The sequence below is a fragment of the Neomonachus schauinslandi genome, chromosome 3 (genome assembly GCF_002201575.2).
Source record: "Neomonachus schauinslandi chromosome 3, ASM220157v2, whole genome shotgun sequence".
Taxonomy (NCBI): Eukaryota; Metazoa; Chordata; class Mammalia; order Carnivora; family Phocidae; genus Neomonachus; species Neomonachus schauinslandi.
The window spans coordinates 53,309,044-53,324,243 of NC_058405.1; the positions used below are offsets into that span (position 1 = coordinate 53,309,044).

The following is a 15,200-nucleotide window of genomic DNA, read 5'->3' on the forward strand; positions in this document are numbered from 1 at the left end:
TCTTTCCTTTTCCAGTGAAGCTAGAATGACACAGGATAAATACATTTGTCTTTATTGTCTCTCTAGCCTACTACTGCCCCCATGGCATCCCCTTGTCTCCTTCAACTCCTCTGGCTGGCCTAGAAATACTTTCATCCATCCTATACCAATGAATGGAAAGGCAATAATATATTAACACCCTTGATCTACTGCCTCTCTCCTGCCATCTCTCTCTCTAACACTGCTTCTCCTTAGATTCCCACCCGCTCCCTCAGCCCCATACCAGTCTTAGAAGAACAGCAAGGAAAAACAGGCTATGGATTCTATGACTCAAATGAGGGCAACGTTTATTTTAACTTAAGAAAGATAATGTCACTCATTGGCACTTCTACCCAACACATTCCATCTCCCATTTTTCTGGCCTGGGTAGCAGAAGACAACCAAGTACCTCACTTGCTAAGAGGCAAAGTAAAGCATTGAGAAACTCCTTCCCACTCCTCCCTCGGAGACTTAAAGCAAGAAAGAGCTGCTTAGGATAGAGGCAGGATAATTGCCATGGAATGAGAAAAACAGAGGACGCAAGATACTTTAGGGTGTCACATATGCTCACCCCAATAAGAGAATGATCTTAAATTCTGAAAATGAGGTATAACAACGGGAAGAGAGAAGAGGAGGGAGTCAGATAACAATCCACCCGAAAGTGGAGGCCAATTGCCAGTTCTGGGTGGGACCAGAATAATCTCTACATAATAGTCATTACAAAACAGAAGTTGTCTGATCCACTCAACAAAGACACCTGTGCATAGTTCCATTTCCATAAAATTCAGGCACTTATATGCCATTTATGTGAAATATTTTATTTAATCCTTACAAATGGCCTATGGGAGAGATACTGTCATCCCTATTTAAAAAAAAAAAATGAGGTTTCATACTCTGTCCAAGGTCACAGTTGGGGAATGGAGCTAAGACTTTGAATCCAGATATGCTTGGTTTTAATTCTACCACATTTGGAATTAACCTAGGTTAATTTCTAGGTTATGTATTTTATATATATATATTCCTAAGTTATAATAAAAATATGGTTTTGGGCTTTTTCTATTCTTTTAAGCAGCTTGCAGGTAATCTAGCTACTTAGAACAGGAGCTTATCTTTAAAGCCTGTATAACAGAGTAGATTACCTACAATATAGCACATAGTAGTTGCCCTATACATATTAGCTGCTGATATTCACAAGTCCTACTAGAAAAAGTACCTTGGTGGATGACCACCAACTGGGAATTTTGCCAGTAATTGCTAAATTATTTCTCAACTTTTGTCTACAAAAATACAAGTGTGACTAGTCCCCAGTGCATTAGATAAACCCCCAGTTAGTTCAGATTCTGCTTGGGTACTTCTTTTCAAATATCATCTTCTTTATATCAGTGTTTGGAAGTAGACATTATCAGAAGTACCTTGGATCACCAAAGAATCAGTCCTCCTAGTTATTTAGAATGGGGAATTTCTCAAATTTAGCAGTATTATTTCAAATCGATTAACTACTAAAGAATACTCTGTGAACCTCAGAACCTCACTTACATAATGACAGAGTTTAATTACATAATTAATGTAACAGCCAATAATCCAATACCAGAGGTCTTAAACAGTTACCAGCACCTAGAACTTAAAAGCAGATGAACAATATGCCTATAAAGGTACAAAGTTCTGAAGATACAAACTTACTATTGCCGGTGCTCTCTAAATGCTTCTCTTCTGAGGTTTTCTTGAAGTTTTTTTTTCTCCTCTAGTTTATTGCTCTGAAATTGCAAATATCAAAATGCCACCTATTAGGGAAGCTTTAAGCAGAATCATGGTGTTAAAGTTAACCAAGGTCCAAAATCCTTAAATTCAAGTGGCCCCAGTAGTCCAAGATGGTACCTAGCAGGGCTTCCAAGATGTGCCCTCTCAACCCATGGGTACTGTTTACTGAAAGCCAGGAGCCCCAGATTCCTGTCGCGGCTCCCCTCTCCCAACTTGATTGGTATAATCACAGAATCAGTATTCACATTTTTATTCTGTAGTTCAAATGATGGCAACATTTATATTTTAAGAAGTGTTTTCAAGGTGGTTTAAGGGAAATATGAAATTTCCACACCAAGTATGTTGAATGAAAATTATAAGAAATGGTTAAGTAGTTCATAAAAAATTATATATATGTGTGTGTGTTTGTATATACACCCACATTCCATTAAAGCATTCAGAAAAAGATTTTCAATAAGCTGACTCAACTCCCTCCTGACTTAGAATCAGATACTTAAAGCTGTTGAGAGACTGAACAGCAAATGTCATAAAAAATGGAACGGAAAAAGTTTTTTTAATTAGTTGTTTGGAGAACCTAGAAACAAAGGACTTCATATTTGATATTACTGTCACCAAGGCTCTGGCATATTTTAATCCAACTTAAATAACCCTGGAGCTTTTTGTTCACTATGACATAACTGTCATTTTTTTTTTAACTTAAAAAACAAGTGAAGTTCCTAGAAAACAAGTTTAATGTGGAGTTAAAACAAGTGCTACAACAACAGGGGAGACTTGAAGTTTTAAATGAATCCAAGGGAGACAGCAAGCAGCTGGGTTTGCTTTAATGAAAGAACTGGATTTGCCTAGCAGGAAGACCTGTGAAAAGGGAATAATGGAAATCATTACTTCTAAACCCTGACATAAGTTTGGCTCCATCTTTTGAAGAAGGGGAAAAACTGTTCATGTTGTTCATTTCCATGGAAGTCTTCATTCACACAGAACCACTTACTAGTCCCATTTTGAAAAGTAAAATGGAGGGACGCCTGGGTGGCTCAGTCAGTTGGGCATCTGCCTTCGGCTCAGGTCATGATCCCAGAGTTGGGATCGAGTCCTGCATCAGGCTCTCTGCTCAGCGGGGAGCCTGCTTCTCCCTCTGCATGCCGCTTCCCCCTGCTTGTGCGTGCACGAGTGCACGCTCTCTCTCTCTCTCTGTCAAATAAGTAAATAAAATCTTAAAAAAAAAAAAAAGTAAAGTAAAATGGAGGTTTCAGTTTCAGAAAAAAACAAAGGAGGTTTATTACAAAAGGAATCAATTATAATACAAAGCAATTGGATTATTCATGAAACAAGTTCTAGGAAGTAAACTAATAGAGAATTGTGAAACCAAATCAACAGGCTCTCAACCTAGAAAAAAAAATCCTGATTCATGAGGCCAACATGATCAATTGTGATGAGGCCCTACATCTCTGGAAAAAAGTGGGGGGCAGTAAAAGACAGCAAGCAAGCAGTAGGGATTCATTAAACCACTGTAAGGAATGCTACTTTGAAAATAGCGAGAAAACCACACAAGCATCTGGAGACCAGGGCTAGGTTCCTTTAGCAAGGTCAAAAATTGGAAACCCAGTTTTGATCTCTTCACTAATAGATTATCATTGAATTCAACTCATGAAAAGTTACTCAGTAGCTAAATTCTGTACAAAAAGATCTGTTTATCCCTCAGAAGTTGATGGAGAAGTATTTTGCAAAATACCAGAGTATTTAAGAAATTATATTCAATACCTATCAATGTAGGAGCTGTTTATTATGCTAATCTGAATACTTACATTTAGTCATACTATTTATTTCTTTCCATATAACAGAGAATTAAGGAGTCATCCAACCATACTTTATATATATATATAAAATGTATATATATATATAAATGTAAAATGTCCAGGAGCACCTGGGTGGCTCAGTTTGTTGGTGTTCAACTCTTGGTTTCAGCTTAGGTCATGAGACTGAGCGTGGGGCACCATGCTGGGTGTCGAATTTGCTTAAGATTCTCCCTCCCCCTCTGCCCGTTCCCACCCTGCTTGCACATGCACACACACTCTAATTAATTAATTAAAATATCTAAGAGCATGGGTTCTAAAAGAAAAAATTATGTAACCAGCTCCAGATCCACCACCACTGAGTAACCTTAAGCAAATCATTTAATATTACTGAATCTCATTTGTTCAAACATTTATCAAATGCCTATTATAAGCTTGGTACTATGTTAGATGCTGAGAATACAGACATGAACAGAGCAGTGCCTCCTCTGGAAAATTTCAGAGGCTAGCTGGGAACACAGACAAGAAAGAAATGATGGCAATGTATAAAATATGTGGGGGGATAGAGGTTTGTAAACAATATGACCAGAGAAAAAGCATAAAGTCATGCTTTCAACAGTTCCCACAAACATTAATCTAGTGTCCACTAAGTGGCAGACCCCATCCTGGGCACAGGAGCCAAGTTGATTAACATTCAGAATGTGGTTTCTAACCTTGGGTTCATGAGTAAACTCTATGTTAAGAGGATGCTCATTTTTATGGAGAGTGGGTTCATCCATAGCTTTCTTCAGATGCACCAAGGGGCTGATGACCAAATTAAAGGATAAGAACCATGGTCTAAATTCGAGACAGAGATCAATCTTAGCAAGTTTTCCAGGAGGAGGAGCTGATGGGAGCAGGGCTACTTCACTCCATTACACAGGTTGCTCACTACTCAGGGGGGCCAGGAAAGGGGTTGGGGAGGCTAAAAGAGGGCTGGCATTCAGCTCACCAAGCCCAATATCCCAGCACGGGGTGTCTCAGCACAGCACAGGTATCTTTTTCTATGTCCCACAAAAGTACTACCAGCCACCAACCTGAGCACCCACAGAACTGACTGCCTGCATGAAGAATCTGCTTCTAATTTGCACAAAGGCAATGATGGGCTATAGTTGGGACCTATAGGAAAGGGATATTCCCATAACTTACAATATTTTCAGTAAACAAAGACATGAGAGAATAAGCCTGTTTAGGGAACTCTGAGAAGCTCATGGATAAATTGAAATGTGTTTGTAGTGAAGATAAGGTTGAAGAAATGGGAAAGGGTGGTTAGAGAGGAATTTATATGCCAAGTAAAGGAGTTTGGACTTCATTAAAGGCAATGATGAGCCATTATGTTATTTTAAGCAGGACAGTAAGCAGCTCACTCTGAAAGCAATGTGGAGAATAAACTGCAGGAAGGACCACAAATATAAAAACCAATGGAGTGATTCTCACAATAATCCAGGCCATAAATTATGAGTCCCAAATTAAGGCAACGGGGACAGAGAAGGATGGGCAAACTCTAGAAAAATGCAGGGAACAGAAATAATAGAGGGGAAAAAAGAAATAATAGGAGGTAGACTATATCAATGAAGGATGAGTGAGGCAAGGGGGAATAGGACAAGAGGATGGCCATTAAGAGCATCAGAATGAGCAGAAGTTTGGTTTTGAACCTACTGGATTTGAGATCTACTTGTGGCACATCTAGAGAGAAATATCAAGCATACAGTAGAATGCGTGGTTCTGGGATTCAGGAATATGGGCTAGAGATACAGATTTCAGAAATCACCAGCACAAGGATTAACTAACCCTTAAATGTGGAAATGTGAGGACTTTCACCCAAGACTGTGGTTGGATAGGTACAGGGATGAGAGAAGACCAACAGATAGGACCTAGATAGAACATCAATAGTAGAAAAACATGTGGGGTGAGGGGAGGATCTGGAAATCCAGAGAGGTGGAATTTGAAGGACAGAGTACTTAATAGTTACAATATTACAAAGAGTTTAAATAAATTAGAAATTAGAGTCTCCATTAGGTTTTTTAAATTAAGAGCACCTTTGGTGCTCTTAGCTAGATCAGTACCAGTGGGGTACTAGAGACAGAAATCAAACTCAGCCCACCAAGGAACAAATAGAGATGAGAACTCAAAGAAGGCAGGTCCCTAAGCCAGCTGCACTCAGCATCACCTAAGGGACATTTTTAAAAGCAAGAGATTCTTTGGTTTAGGTGATTGCTAGAAGTCGGTCCACAGACTGGCATTTGGGGACCAAATGTGGTGGAAAGGCTTTCAAGCAGTTGGGCCATGATACTTGGCAGGGAGGAGTTGAAAGCAAACCAGAACAGAGAGAGACCCTTTGTTTTTAAGAGAACTGAGTAGGATTATGTCCCAAGAGACAGAGGGGTTGGGGGTTGGGGGACAGGAAAGTAACAAGAAAAAAGGGGGCTTAACTGATGGAGCAGCAAGGTTCCTGAGGAGATGGGAGGGAAGAGGAGATAATAAACACAAGTAGAAGAATCCATCGTAGCAACAAAGAAAAGCACTTTCTTATTCCTTCTGAGATGGGGTGGGGGTAGAAAAACTTAAACTTAAAAAAAACTTTAAAACTAACAATGCTTCTCAGCATCTGCATAAAAAATGGTGACCTCCAGTGCTCCAAATAACTCTCAGCTTTATGACTTTATAGTTTACTAGAAAGGAGAGTCATCAGATACCACCCAGATCTCTGGCTGGTTTCCTGCCCTTTCTGAGGTTATAAGACCACAAAAGGTTCTGAGTATTAAATGAAATTATTTATAAACTACCACTGTGTAATATCATTTCAAACCTAAGTAGATCAAAGGCAGAAGAAGAGGAATCCAGAAGGTAGGGAGGGTTTTTAACATGGAATTGGAAGATTTTCATGTTTCAAGTGTGTGGGTATTATGACAGCCTGGGGGAGAAAAAAATCGAACTATTACCTAATCCATCAATGTAATTATGAGGGAAAATCATGGTGGAGGTTTACTCCCACAGCACAAAATTCAGGCAAAGGCCTTGTGAGGATTTATGAAAACCTGTGTACTTATCCTGCAAGTTCCAGTTGGCAAAGAAAGTACTTACACCTGGTACGCTGCCTTTGTTTAACGATTTTCTTTCACTCTGATGTTCTAATAGTTTAGGGATATTTTCTCTGTCTTATAGATTTCCAGAAAGAGAAGCGAATACATTATCATAAAACCACATGAGTTGTATTAACTTCCTATTGTTGCTGTAACAAATCGCCAAAACTTAGTGGCTTCAAACAATGCAAGTTTACTCTAATAATCTTACAGCTCTGGAGGTCGGAAGTCCAAGATGGGGTCATTGGATTAAAATCAAGGTGTCAGAAGGACTACTTTTCTTCTGGAGGCTCCAGGGGAGAATCTTTCCTTGCCTTTTCCAGCTTCTAGAGGCCACCTCCATTCCTAGGCTCATGGCCCCTTCCTCCATCTTAAAGCCAACAGTGGCAGGTGGATCTTTCTCCTGCTGCCACCTCTTCAGCTCTCAATCTCCCGCCTCCCTCTTTCAGTTTGATTACATTGGAGCCACCTGGATAATGCAGGTTCTCTATTTGAAGGTAAGCTGATTAGCAACCTTAATTCCACCTGCAAATGTAATCCCCCCCCCCCCCCGCCCCAACCCTTTGCCAGGTAACATAATATATTCCTAGGTTCCAGGGATTAGAATGTGGAGGGGCAGGGAATGAGGCATTATTCTGCCTACTACATGGGTTATAATCTAGTTTTATATCAATAAGCATCAGACATATAATATGCCACTACTTCACGAAATCTTTGCCCTTCTTAGCCCTCAGAGGCTTGGCTTTGGAATGTGTGTGGTAGGGGAAGGTGAGGGAGGCCCTCTTTCACTTAGGGCTAAAGCAGTGGTGTGCTGATAAACTTAGCAACCAGCTCTAGCAAAGAGGAGGAGGGGAAGGTTGACTTGTAGCATTTACTGATTTCTGTGGTGAAAATATTCCCACAATGGTCAGTTTCAGGTTACCAAGATGAAGTCCAGGAGCTCTAGTACACACCAGGGGAAGAACACATAACATCAACATACCCTAGTACAGGAAATAAAAGTTTGATTGGAGTATCCAAGTGCCCTTTACAAATTTCCCCTTCACCTATAGGACTAACTCTCCCTGAACCCATTGACATGACCAGATGCTAAAGAGCTGGCTGCCTTTCACACCCTTGTGCTTATTAAAAATCAAAGACCACTCACATGTGCTAGCAGGGAATATAGTTTACTCTCCCCTCACTCACACACAGGTGGTGACCAATTAGAGACCCCGTGTTCCATGGTGACCCCGCCTGGGAAAGGGAGAACTGAAGGGCAAGGGGGGTTAAGACCAGAGGCCAAGCTAGGGACTCTCAGGTGGCAATAGGCTGCTTGGTTTCTACTTGACCCAGAGTTCCTGGACAGTAGCCATTTGCCTGGAGAGGAGGATGGTATTTTGCAGGCTGCTGTCCATATGGGTGTTTGCTGTGCATTTTAAAGAATAAATGCTCCATAAGCATCACCATTGTTGCTTCCCTTGGCCATTTCCACACTGGCAATGTGAAGTATGCCATTTCTAGATGGCTAATGTCCATTTTTATCTGACACAAGCTACTAAATAGGCTCACATTTAGTAGGAAAAGCCACAGATGTGTATCCAACAGGAAGAGCTAGGTCCTGGTGGCAGCACAGGGCAATTAACCAGAGAAATCAAGTCTATGGAAGGACCAGGGCAGGCTGCTCCTTATCTTGTTCAGTAGCTTACATTAATGCTCCTCAACTTTTCTGTGCACTAAGAATCAACTGGGGAGCTTATTAAAATGCAGGTCCTGGTTCAAAAGGTCTCAGGTGGGGTCTCAAGATTCTGCATTTCTTTCTTTTTTTTTTTTTTAAAGATTTTATTTATTTATCTGACAGAGAGAGAGAGCAAGCACACAAGCAAGGGGGGAGCAGCAGAGGGAGAAAGAGAAGCAGGCTTCCCGCTGAGCAGAGAGCCCGATGCGGCACTCGATCCCAGGACCCTGGGATCATGACCTGAGCCGAAGGCAGATGCTTAACCATCTGAGCCGCCCAGGTGCCCCCCCCCATACCTCCAGTACTTAAAACCTACTACAGCTTAGGACTTTGTGGAGAATGGGAGGAGGAAGGAGAGGTGGGGGTAGAACAACACTACATTCTTCCTTCTTCTGTAGCAGAAAAGCATTTTTTTTTAAAGATTTTATTTATTTATTTGACAGAGAGATAGAGAGCACAAGTAGGCAGAGTGGCAGGCAGAGGGAGAGGGAGAAGCAGGCTCTCCACTGAGCAGGGAGCCTGACGTGGGGCTCGATCCCAGGACCCCAGGATCATGACCTGAGCCGAAGGCAGCCGCTTAACCGACTGAGCCACCCAGGCACCCCGAAAAGCATTTTTAAGAGATTTTTTTGGCCGAGCCCCAGAAAGAGTTATCAAAATGAAAAACATCACTTTCGCTTTGAGATTTTGCATAGATCCTATCAGTAATACTGAAATGCAAATGCACACTGTTTCTTTTATCAGGAAGAGAGGTATGTTCACCTATTGTACACTCATCCCAGAAAATTCAATATTTGGATATAAACATGGCAGTGCCCCGAATGTTATCCTTACTAACTACTTTGCCTTCTGGTTAAATACATAGCCCCTACTTGGATCGCTTGCCTGGGAAGTGAGACAGTGTGGTCACTAAGAACTCTAGCTTGGAGGCCAGTCTGCCTGGATTTGAATCCTACTTCTTCTGTTTACTGGCCATGAGCCCTTGGGCAAGTTATCTATCCTCTCTGCCAGTTTCCTCGTTTGTAAACTTAGGTAATAAGAATAACATATACTCATAAGGTTATTGTGAGAATTAAATGAATTTGTGTATGGGCAGTGTGGAGAAGAGAACCTGGCACGCAGTAAGCCCTCTGTAAACGGTAGCTCATCATCCTTTCTACCGTCTTACCTTCTCTCTCTGAACTGCCTTCATTTTTTGCATTTTGGCTTCTTCCGCTTCCTTCCTGATTCTTACAGATTCTTCTCTTTTTAGCTGAATTGTATTGAAATTACAGAGGACAAAACACAGTTACTATTTTTCAGTCTGAACTTCTGGAACACAAAATTATGATGAAAGGCAAATTACAGTATTGTTTGTGCTACACCTCACCATGATTATAGGTTGGCACTTCCAGCTACTTAGATCACAGAGGATGGTCAGGCTGCATCCCCTGCCCGTGAAATTAATCTCTCGTGTTTTTTCCTTGGTCTCGGTCTTCCCACCCCCCGCCCAAGTTGCGGGGAGAGAAAGAACAGATAATATTTCCTTATTATAAAATTCATAGAGTTCATTATTTTAAAAAAAAGTCACTGGCATCTTAAATCTTTCTCTACTACTTTCATGACAGGCATTAGGTGAACAAATCCCTGTTCTTGGAATAAAACATTCAAAACATGGTAGAGTTGAGCTATAAACAGTAAATCCCTTTATCAAGGGTCCCCCTGATTGATACATACGCCTTGGATAAGAATTCTAGATATCTGTCTCTTCACTTCTCACTTCCTAATTTCTTTGATTGTGAGAGTCTCCTTTTGCAATCGATTTAAAGGTTTTATGTTTTTGGTAAAGTTACTGTATTATTCCATGGTTATTGAAAGTGCTGGTACTCAAATTCCTTGCCAAAATTAAACTAAAAAACATGGAATCTGACCTTTTGCTGGTATTTAGATTGCATCAGTTGGAGTTGTTGTTTCTGCCTGACTTCAGCCTCTGATTGGCTTCCACCTATGGAAAAAAAAAGTCACAAATGTGAAACATGAATATTAAGCTGAAATGTCAGCCTTCAAAGACTAATTAATACATGGTAAGTCTACACTGTGAATTTCTTTAACATTTTCATATCCCTGGAAATAAGGATATAACCAGTTTTCTTGCTAAGACATTAGAGAATGGTAATTTCTTAAAAGAGAAACAGAGCTGGACAGAATATGGTGCCATATTCCTGAAAGAAGAGGACAATCCCACTAAGGTTTTCAGTTATGTAGGTATTCAAGTCTTGTCTTAGACTGAAATTACACCTGAAGGTCCATGCTAAATAATAATACTGCCTGTCTTAGAAATTCTAGAACATTCCTCCTGCTTGAGTACAACCATTCCTTAACCTACTAAGGATGATGATCAGTGATGCTTTGTTTTTCTTCTTTTGACTCTACTGCCTCATATTCTAGTAGCAAAGTGCAGGAAATCCTCAGGAGTCTTGCCACTAGATAAATACATAGTCTTTATAACCCAGTTTTTTAAAATTACAATGGGACTATTTTAGTTAGTAACTGATTGTCAATCCATACTATTTATTATCCTTTCTTTAGGTATTCAAGAGAAAAATACGGATGTTAGATTATCTGCATGTTCTCTCCTAAACCTCTAATAATTTGGGGACAGAAATCCCTGCAGCTTGACCATCATCTAAGAATTGCTACTTAGGGATTTCTCAGTGTTTATGTAAGCTTGGTATGTGTATTATAAAAATTCCTTTGAAATAATTCTCTGGTGCTTTGGTCACTAAAAGTGTCAGTTCTCTGCAAGATTCATTCTCACAGAAGAAGCATTAAAACAATTTGCATTCACTGTAGTTTTTGTAATTGAACTGATAAAAATACCATAGGGACATTTCTTCTGAGTCCCAAAAGATATGTAAGACCTATTTGGTTCGGGCCCTTCAGTCTCTGTTGTGGGGAATTGGGGAATGGGAAAGAAACAGTGAGGGCTACTGAAGCTTTTATCTAGCGTTACAGCCACTGTCGGCATCTCCGGGAACTATTCCAATATTCTAAAGGGTAGAGGAATAGGGGAGGACTTGGGAATTAATAGAAATAAAGAAAGTCAGATGCCTACGAATTTGAAGGTTTTGTTCAAAACTCTTCTCAAAGTTTAATGCATTCTAGACTTTTCTTTTTTACCCCCAGCCTCTTCCCATGCATAGAACCTTGACCATTCCTAGATATATCATTAACAGAAAGCTACAATGAGACTCGTGCTCATATTGGCTAAGGTCCCAAGATAATAGGCACCAACTGCTGCAAATTCTAAAGTGAGGGGCCTGGCTCCCTCAGCAGGATCTGCAAGGGGGTAACTGAAAAACAGTTTGGGGAACCTTAACTAGCAACCGCCTTCAGCCTATAAAAGAGGTTGGATAGGTCAAAGGAAGGTAGAAATCAGAGGAAAGAGGTCTTTGTGGATTCCATTTTCTCTGCGTATTTGGGGAAGAAGGAATAGTGACGTCAAGATGAGCAAAAGAGGTTTAATGAAAATCACTTGGAGAACGCAATCTTCGTCCCCAAGAGACTGAAGTACCTAGTGGACCTGTACCTAGAAAAGTCAAAGCCTACACGCACCTGGCTGCTATTAGGTGGCTACTCAGGTCATCAAGAAGAGGTGGCTGCATGGCAAAGAGTCTGTACTCCCAGAGTTTGGGGGAAGAAAGGATGCATAACTGTCTCCTATGCTCCCAATCTGGGATGTCATGAAAAAGAAAACCAATCTAAAGCCATCTTAAAGGACTTGCCCATGTGGGCCACCTGGAGGAATAATGGAGCCCTACAAAGATGTCTACCTAGGGGCGCCTGGGTGGCTCAGTTGGTTGGGCGACTGCCTTCGGCTCAGGTCATGATCCTGGAGTGCCAGGATCGAGTCCCGCATCGGGCTCCCTGCTCGGCGGGGAGTCTGCTTCTCCCTCTGACCCTCCCCCCTCTCATGTGCTCTTTCTCATTCTCTCTGTCTCAAATAAATAAATAAAAATCTTTAAAAAAAAAAAAAAGATGTCTACCTAGTTAAGAGCCAATGGTGAAGCCAAGCACACCAGCGGGAAAGTATGTCAGGGAAATCCAGTGAGGGATGAATGGTAGGCAAGGGGACTCTGAAAAACTCCAAGAACCCCAGGGGTGAGAATGCACAGTAAGGATTCAACAAGACTTTCAGAAACCAGGATCTGTGCAGTACAGATCCTACCTCTCTTCTCTCTCTCTCCTCCTTTGACCCAGCAGGGGTCAGAATCTGGGAACAGAGGAGTCAATAGAGAAAAATTCAGCCATGTCCCAATTCCTTTGCTAGTTTTCTACCCAGAATAGGCCTGGGCTGGAGCAGGGAAGAAACTTTAATCTCCATTAGTAACAGAGTTTTGATTAGTACCTGGGACTGAACATAATTACTAAATGACACTGTTTAATGCCTAGAATTAGCTGGACAGCTTTCATTTGAGAAAGACCAAAAAGATCTAATTTCATCCAAAGAGCATGGGAAAAACTAGTCCCATGTAGCCGGTTTGAGGGGGCCCATTAGGAAGGACAAAGCTATTTCTTGGTCATACCCCTCAAATGTGGCTTATTCAGCATAAAGGTGACACTTGAGATTAACCCCTTTCATGAAATACAGTGGAATGATGGTGATAATACCATTACTTTCACCCATTAAATGATTTCCAAATTAGCTTATTTTAACCTATATCCTGGAAAAACTACTTTTCTAAAACTATTGCGACAATAAGTAGCCCCTGACTCTAAGGCATTTGTATTAACTGAATCTGTGGGAACAGTGTATCCAGACCTTTCAGTTCTCAGATGCTGCTGGAAGAGAAAAGAGAAGAAAGGACGTGAATGATTCCCATTAGGTGGCATCCCTGTTGAATGATTCAAACACCAGGCAAAGGCAGCCCACACAATTCATCACAGTAGCATGCACTCCAGAGGCCCAAAGGTCTCTCTGTCCGTAGAATGAAAACACAGGTGGTGTTCTCTTTATACCCACCACCGGGTCCCCAGCTCATTCTCATCTTAGTTTTAGAATTGAATCGCCATTCATTTTTTTTCCCCCATTAGCATTTAATACTGCCAGGATTAATATGCTTGTACTAGCGTTTACTGTCCTCTTGCCTAGTGCTCTGACAAGGCATATGCCGCGCCCCAGGTAAGCTTTCTTGAGAGCTGATCATCTAAGAGGCTCTAAATTATTCAGCAATTAAGACATCACTTTATTCCCACATAACTGTGGCATCATACGTTTCCTTCTTGCAGAAGATCAGAAACAATAACATACCTGCCTACCTAAGAGTTTCAGTTTTAAATGCATTCCATTCCAAGCAGCACAGTGACCCAAAAACCTATTACTTGCGTCCAAAGACAAGTACAGGCAAGGCACTAACAGGTTCCCTGGGTGGCCCCGTGCTCCCCAATTCAGGCACTCGCTGGGTTACCTAACCGCCTTGGCGCCAGGTTAACGGGCTTCGCTCCATGTTGCTCCTTCCACTTCTCAAGACTCTGTAGCTCTTGCTCAGCAACTAAGCCAGGTGAGAAATGTCAAATCATCAATTATTAGAATGTGAAAAGGAAACAGGTCCCTTGAAAGCCTAAGGAACAAACATCAGAGGGCAATTAACTACATGCAAGCACAAGTGGACAAAATATCCAGGAAAGGAAGCCGCCCCTTGGAGTCACCCTGGGCCCAACGCGCCGCCCCCCGCTCCGAGGCACTTTCTCTCCAAGAGTATGAACTGAAGGTTCAGATTTGAGGGGAAAAAAAAAACAAACAAACCTGAACTCCTACTAAAATAAAGGAGTTTAGTTTTTCCTCTCATTCTGGCATTTTTAAAACCCTACATCAAATTAATTTTTTAAATTTCCTCTAGAGAATGAGTGCAAAACGAGAATATTCTTATGTCGGTAAGAACTCTTCACACACAGTAAACATATCCCCAGAGAATTCTGATGCCCATATTAACTGTATTTTAAATGTCCCCCAAGCTTACTGCAACTAGGAGGCATGAGGGTTCGTGGGTTCCTTGAGCTGGATACCACCAGGCAGAAAGCCTCCTCTTGGTGGAGCGGTGCTATTTCCCCAAATATACCCTCTGTGTGACAGCAGGGGGCGCCAAAAAATACTAATACCGTTCTTCCAGGGCACGTCTGAATCTACCCCTTAGACCTGATTGTTTCAAATGTCCATATATGGCAGTTTTTAACTATTAGAAAAAAAAAACAAAACTTCTGAAACATCCCAAAATTCCAGACCACACCAAGGCTTAAATTCCTGGAAAGTATTTAAATCAAAAGCTTGTAAAATGCTTAAAATCCTTAAAATCTTTTAAGGATTCCGCTGGTCACCTGCGGCAGTACCCACAATCACTCTGCATAGTTGTGATTATTGTATTCAGCACTGATGGAGGTGTACCACCCAGGGGGCTACCTGTCTGCTGGAGACCCAAGTCTCTAATTTAGAGACCTGCTTTCCTGTTGTGGCTGTAGGTCCATTCTCAGCCACAATATTAAATTTCCTACCAAGATCTAATAAAGGAGAGCACAGAACGTCAGGGCTAGCCCCACAGTTTGACTTGAACAAGCCTCATAACTTCTTCGTGAACTAGTGGAACTTCAGTTCTCCATCCACCTCTAAGGTATAATGCTGTAACTTTAAATGCCCCCATTTATTTTACCATATAATTTCAGCCAAATATGTTATACACCCACTAGGTACAAGGAACACAAAAATGAGTAAGGTGTAGTCCCTGCCCTCAAACAGCTTGTAATCTTACAAGGAAACTGAGG

General features: G+C 41.2%; 1 protein-coding gene across 1 annotated transcript in view; it reads right to left on the bottom strand.

Annotated features, from left to right (window-relative positions):
* The window catches only part of EPSTI1 (epithelial stromal interaction 1), an 86,583-nt gene that overhangs the window by 52,590 nt on the left and 18,793 nt on the right, over positions 1-15,200 (bottom strand). The window contains exons 3-6 of the mRNA XM_021697927.1: positions 13,853-13,936; positions 10,316-10,389; positions 9,574-9,657; positions 1,699-1,772 (exon numbers count right to left, since the gene is read on the bottom strand). Coding sequence (XP_021553602.1) covers positions 1,699-1,772; positions 9,574-9,657; positions 10,316-10,389; positions 13,853-13,936 — 316 coding nt within the window. The remainder of the gene's footprint in view (positions 1-1,698; positions 1,773-9,573; positions 9,658-10,315; positions 10,390-13,852; positions 13,937-15,200) is intronic.